We start from the raw sequence: 7,500 nt of genomic DNA on the forward strand, positions 1-7,500 counted from the left end.
AGTCAATGCGTTTAACCATTAAACCATTTAACCATTTAACCATAATTTATGAATTTATTTTTGGGGCCTTACAATATTTTTTTTGGGGGGGGGGGAATTGTACACAATGACACATCGTTTGGAATATATTGTTACCTTGGAGTTCGTCACCATACCAACCAATGGGTAATACCTGAGCCATAACGATGGACACTTACTGTAGGTCCACCATATGGTGTTAAATACAGTCAGTCCTATTGCAGATTGGTAGACAAATTATGCATCATTTGCAATCGAGTGTTTTCCTTGAGCTCCTGTTTTCCTGGACTTCAACAGACGATTTGTCAACGATATCAGAGGTATTTACTAATGAATCTGGAAGACTGGCCTATGTATCTGGGGATTCCGAACACTGTGATGACCAATCAGACGCGAGGGCACTGGAGGGTCATCCTTCATTAGCCATGGTTACGCAGTCAGCATTTAGCTGTAGTCCTCTATCCATGTTTTCCTTTCCTTCCCTTTTGCAGCTGTTCTCATCTTCAGCACCTATACTCTTATTACCTGACCTGCACTCCTCTGTATACTTTCTCTGTTCTTATTTCTCTCCTTCAGAACCATCACTATACTGGTTCTACATTACCTCTCTGACGAGCATCTCCTCTGTTTTATACTGGTTCTACCTTACCTCTCTGACGAGCAGCTCTCTCCTGTTTTATACTGGTTCTACATTACCTCTCTGACGAGCAGCTCTCTCCTGTTTTATGCTGGTTCTACCTTACCTCTCCGACAAGCAGGTCTCTCCTGTGCTTCCCTACTATCCTGTTGAACGCGGAACGAGGGACAGCTCAGTTTGTTGAAAAGTCTCTGAAAAAGGGTTCTATTGAAAATGTTTGGTTACTAGCTACCATTTGAGTTTGGATCCCGTAACGTGGTTGGCATCTACTGCTGGGACCGTTACTATCTGTCCAGGGATCCTGCCTACCAAGGGCCTGAGGAGCTGCTTAGCATAGCAGCTAGCCTAGCTACTAGCTGGCTATTAAGCTGGCCGGGTTTCCTTGGGGGCTTGAACGTAGCCCGCAACACAGTTAGCCCTTGTGGATGGGACCACGGATTGTCTTGGGCATGTGGCTGTAAAGGATATTTTAAACAAACAAAAATAGTGTCTACAAGCAGTTGTTACACCAACAAGAAAATAGCTTCAAGTTTCCAAATACTGTTGGAGTCAACTAATAAAGTAATGGACGACCTGACCAGAGAATTCCAGGACCTGAAGAACAGTTTTCATTTCTCCCGGGGTCAGCTCGATGAGTTAAAACAGGAGAACAGCAAGGTAATAGCAATCAGTAAGTCATTGAGAGAGGACATCAGTTCTGTGTGTTACTCCATGATAACAACGACAGAGAAATCTGATTATCTCCAGGAATCTCCACATGAGACCTGGACACACGTCTGAGGACAGAGTGAGGGAAATGATCTCTGAGAAACTGAAGATGGACCTCAGACAGATTCAGGTGAAGCGCTCCAACAGGACTGGAAAACCCACCACCGGCCCAGGTGACAGGCCCAGGTGACAGGCCCAGGTGACAGGCCCAGGTGACAGGCCCAGGTGATAGGCCCAGGTGACAGGCCCAGATGACAGGCCCAGGTGACAGGCCCAGGTGATAGATAGGCCCAGGTGATAGATAGGCCCAGGTGACAGGCCCAGATGACAGGCCCAGGTGACAGGCCCATGTGACAGGCCCAGGTGACAGGCCCATGTGACAGGCCCAGGTGACAGGCCCAGGTGACAGGCCCAGGTGACAGGCCCATGTGACAGGCCCAGGTGACAGGCCCAGGTGACAGGCCCATGTGACAGGCCCAGGTGACAGGCCCAGGTGACAGGCCCAGGTGATAGGCCCAGGTGACAGGCCCAGATGACAGGCCCAGGTGACAGTCCCAGGTGATAGGCCCAGGTGATAGACACACACACACACACACACACACACACACACACACACACACACACACACACACACACACACACACACACACACACACACACACACACACAACAACTGATTCATGGACTGCTGAATGTACTTATTTTCTCTTGCTTTGTTTGCTCTTTTCCTTGTTATGTCTGTCTCTGATAAGCTGTCCAGGAAAGGGCTGAAAATAGCCCATATTAATATATGTAGCCTTAGAAATAAGGTTCATGAAATCAATAACTCGCTAACATCAGACAACATTCATATATTAGCCATTTCTGAGACTCACTTAGATAATTCATGTGATGATACAGCAGTAGCAATACAAGGATATAACATCTATAGAAGAGACAGGAATGCTTATGGGGGAGGTGTTGCTGTATATATTCAGAGCCATATCCCTGTAATACTTAGAGAAGATCTCATGTCAAGTGTTATTGAAGTGTTGTGGTTGTAGGTTCACTTGGCACATCTAAAGACTTTTCATTTGGGGTGTTGCTATAGGACACCAAGTGCTAACAGTCTCTATCTAAATAATCTGTATGAAATGCTTGATAGTGTATGTGATGTAAACAGAGAGGTCTAGTTTCTACAGGAACAAGACCATCCACATGTATCGATCACATTTTTATTAATACTGTAGAACTTTGTTCTAACGCTGTATCCGTACCCATTGGATGCAGTGATCACAATATAGTGGCTTTATCCAGGAAAACCACGTTTACTAAAGCTGGGCCTAAAATAGTGTTTAAGAGATCATACAAAAGATTTTGCTGTGACTCTTATGTGGATGATGTTAAAATTATTTGTTGGTCTGATGTGATGAATGAGAAGCATCCAGACGCTGCAGTTGATGAATTTATGAAATTTCTTCTTCTAATTATTGATAAACATTTACCTGTTTAAGAAACTGACTGTTAGAACTGTTAAGGTTTGACGAGGAATTGGAAAACTGTATGGTTGAAAGAGATTTGGCAAAAGGAGTGGCTGACTGACTTACTGCAAATTGAGAAATTATGTGACGAAACTCAACAAAAAGAAGAAGAAACTGTATTATGAAGCCAAGATTTAATGATATAAAAAATGATGTAAAAAAAACTTTTGGGCACTTTAAATGAAATTATGGGCAGAAAGACAAATTCAACTCCCATCTTTCATCGAATCAGATGGCTTATTCATCACCAAACCATTTGATGTTGCCAATTATTTTAATGATTACTTCATTGGCAAAGTGGGCAAATTTAGGCAGGAAATGCAGACAAAACAAATTATGAATAATGAAAGAAAAGCAGTGTAAAGTTAGTGTGGGAGAGGTGGATTTTTTTTTTGTTATCGATCAATAAAGACAAACTTCCTGGCATTGACAACTTAGATGGAAAGCTACTAAGGATGGTGTCTGACTCTATAGCCACTCCTATCTGTCATATATTTAATCTGAGCCTAGAGGAAAGTCTTTGTCCTCAGGCCTGGAGGGAACCCAAAGTCATTCCGCTACCCAAGAGTGGTAAAGCAGCCTTTACTGGTTCTAACAGCAGACCTACTGTGACAGCTTGCTGCCAGCTCTTAGCTTGCTGTTACACACACACACACACACACACACACACACACACACACACACACACACACACACACACACACACACACACACACACACACACACACAAAAGTAAAGTAAAGTGAAGTTGTTAAGTCTTTTGTCTGTAATGTATTTTTCGTTATGTGTCGGACCCCGGTAAGACTAGCTGTCGCCATTGGCGTCGGCTAATGGGGATCCTTATAAAATTGAAATATCTGATTGTTGTATTTGTCTTTGATAAGTTCTTACCAGGGGCTTAACTATGGCTATGCAAATAGTCCTAGAAAGGTGTTATTAATATGGAAAATTCTACATTTTGGACATATAGATGTGCTTATGATGTTATAGACTGCTTTTTTAAATTTGTATTAAAAATTTTAAATAATCAAACATATAGATTGCTTATAATTAAAATTATTAAAAGCTCAAACCATAACAAAATGTTAATGAGTACATGGCATAAATCTATGTCTATGGAGTGAGGTTGTTAACTTTACATAGCCTGAGCTACAGTATAACTTTACATAGTCTGAGCTACAATATAACTTGAGCTACAATATAACTTTACATAGCCTGAGCTACAGTATAACTTTACATAGTCTGAGCTACAATATAACTTGAGCTACAATATAACTTTACATAGCCTGAGCTACAGTATAACTTTACATAGTCTGAGCTACAATATAACTTGAGCTACAATATAACTTTACATAGCCTGAGCTACAATATAACTTTACATAGCCTGAGCTACAGTATAACTTTACATAGCCTGAGCTACAGTATAACTTGAGCTACAATATAACTTTACATAGCCTGAGCTACAGTATAACTTTACATAGTCTGAGCTACAATATAACTTGAGCTACAATATAACTTTACATAGCCTGAGCTACAGTATAACTTTACATAGTCTGAGCTACAATATAACTTGAGCTACAATATAACTTTACATAGCCTGAGTTACAGTATAACTTTACATAGCCTGAGCTACAGTATAAACCTTATTTTTTTCTAAGCGGCCTCTAAGTGGTCGTCTCTTCCCTCCAGTCTCAGTTCCCACGTGTATTAATGTGTAGTAGTAGTGTTTTATTATTGAGTTGAACACGGCTGCTGTCTAGCTGGCGCGCCAGTCCTCACCACGTGCTCCTCACAGCGCAAAGCTGCCTAGTGCCTTGCTCTTCTCTGACAGGGAACCACAACCATTATGGTCTATGATAGGGAGAACCACAACCATTATGGTCTATGATAGGGAGAACCTCAACCATTATGGTCTATGATAGGGAGAACCACAACCATTATGGTCTATGACAGAGAACCACAACCATTATGGTCTATGATAGGGAGAACCACAACCATTATGGTCTATTACAGAGAACCACAACCATTATGGTCTATGATAGGGAGAACCTCAACCATTATGGTCTATGATAGGGAGAACCACAACCATTATGGTCTATGACAGAGAACCACAACCATTATGGTCTATGATAGGGAGAACCACAACCATTATGGTCTATTACAGAGAACCACAACTATTATGGTCTATGACAGGGAGAACCACAACCATTATGGTCTATGACAGAGAACCACAACCATTATGGTCTATGACAGAGAACCACAACCATTATGGTCTATGATAGGGAGAACCTCAACCATTATGGTCTATAATAGGGAGAACCACAACCATTATGGTCTATGATAGGGAGAACCACAACCATTATGGTCTATGACAGGGAGAACCACAACCATTATGGTCTATGACAGAGAACCACAACCATTATGGTCTATGACAGGGAGAACCACAACCATTATGGTCATATGATAGGGAGAACCACAACCATTATGGTCTATGACAGAGAACCATAACCATTATGGTCTATGATAGGGAGAACCACAACCATTATGTTCTATGACAGAGAGAACCTCAACCATTATGGTCTATGACAGGGAGAACTAAAACCATTATGGTCTATGACAGGGAGAACCACAACCATTATGGTCTATGACAGAGAACCACAACCATTATGGTCTATGACAGAGAACCACAACCATTATGGTCTATGACAGAGAACCACAACCATTATGGTCTATGACAGGGAGAACCACAACCATTATGGTCTATGACAGAGAACCACAACCATTATGGTCTATGATAGGGAGAACCACAACCATTATGGTCTATGACAGGGAGAACCACAACCATTATGGTCTATGACAGAGAACCTCAACCATTATGGTCTATGACAGGGAACCACAACCATTATGGTCTATGACAGGGAGAACCACAACCATTATGGTCTATGACAGAGAACCTCAACCATTATGGTCTATGACAGGGAACCACAACCATTATGGTCTATGACAGAGAACCACAACCATTATGGTCTATGACAGGGAGAACCACAACCATTATGGTCTATGACAGGGAACCACAACCATTATGGTCTATGACAGAGAACCACAACCATTATGGTCTATGACAGAGAACCACAACCATTATGGTCTATGACAGAGAACCACAACCATTATGGTCTATGACAGTTAAGGGGAAATATAGATGTCACGCTATGAAAGCGCTCGCTATATAAAGTACCGTGTATTACTATTAGAACGATATATAGATAGTTCTGCTTTGAACAACACTTCACTATAGAGGAGATGGGTTCCTGACCATTTTGGCTGCGTCAAGTACAATTACGGAACATCTAGGTTATGTAATGAACGATGGTCTACTATATAGCATCTCCTGGTCTCTGGCATCTCAACTGCAGACATAGCCCTAGTCTAGCATCCCTAAAATAGCGTATCCTAACTGCAGACATAGCCCTAGTCTAGTATCCTAACTGCAGACATAGCCCTAGTCTAGTATCCTAACTGCAGACATAGCCCTAGTCTAGTATCCTAACTGCAGACATAGCCCTAGTCTAGTATCCTAACTGCAGACATAGCCCTAGTCTAGTATCCTAACTGCAGACATAGCCCTAGTCTAGTATCCTAACTGCAGACATAGCCCTAGTCTAGTATCCTAACTGCAGACATAGCCCTAGTCTAGTATCCTAACTGCAGACATAGCCCTAGTCTAGTATCCTAACTGCAGATATAGCCCTAGTCTAGTATCCTAACTGCAGACATAGCACTAGTCTAGTATCCTAACTGCAGACATAGCCCTAGTCTAGTATCCTAACTGCAGACATAGCCCTAGTCTAGTATCCTAACTGCAGACATAGCCCTAGTCTAGTATCCTAACTGCAGACATAGCCCTAGTCTAGTATCCTAACTGCAGACATGGCCCCGGGAGTTATCTACAGGATACAATTAGGTCATAATTGAACCTATTTGCCTGGATGTCATTCCCTGACCCCCCCCCCCCCCCCCCCCCCCCCCCCCCCAGACCCATCGGTCGGTCTGTCTGGCTTAATCTGTATCCAGGCTTCTATCCTTTGTGTTTAATCTCAGCTCTCAAAACTGCTTCTCTGGGTCCTCTACCACTGCTGAAGTAATGTAGCCTGCGCAAGCTAACTGACACCTTCGTGTCAATGTTTGGGTAATGTCTGACGTGTTGCTTTGGGGTTTGGGTAAAATGTACATATGTTGAGTCTGTGAAAAATAGAATCTCCTGATCATCATCATTTGTATTGTATTCTATTATTCTGTATTGTATTCTATTATTCTGTATTGTATTCTATTATTCTGTATTGTATTCTATTATTCTGTATTGTATTCTATTATTCTGTATTGTATTCTATTATTCTGTATTGTATTCTATTATTCTGTATTGTATTCTATTATTCTGTATTGTATTCTATTGTTCTGTATTGTATTCTATTATTCTGTATTGTATTCTATTATTCTGTATTGTATTCTATTATTCTGTATTGTATTGTATTGTATTGTATTGTATTGTATTCTATTATTCTGTATTGTATTCTATTATTCTGTATTGTATTGTATTCTATTATTCTGTATTGTATTCTA

At 41.3% G+C, this 7,500-nt stretch overlaps 1 protein-coding gene across 1 annotated transcript in view; it reads left to right on the forward strand.

The window, feature by feature from the left end:
- The first annotated feature begins 1,219 nt into the window (after positions 1 to 1,219).
- LOC115166451 (membrane-associated guanylate kinase, WW and PDZ domain-containing protein 1-like) overlaps positions 1,220 to 7,500 on the forward strand; it is a 59,413-nt gene continuing 53,132 nt past the window's right edge. Inside the window, exon 1 of the mRNA XM_029720350.1 lies at positions 1,220 to 1,312. Coding sequence (XP_029576210.1) covers positions 1,220 to 1,312 — 93 coding nt within the window. The remainder of the gene's footprint in view (positions 1,313 to 7,500) is intronic.

Source organism: Salmo trutta, chromosome 28 (assembly GCF_901001165.1).
Source record: "Salmo trutta chromosome 28, fSalTru1.1, whole genome shotgun sequence".
NCBI lineage: Eukaryota > Metazoa > Chordata > Actinopteri > Salmoniformes > Salmonidae > Salmo > Salmo trutta.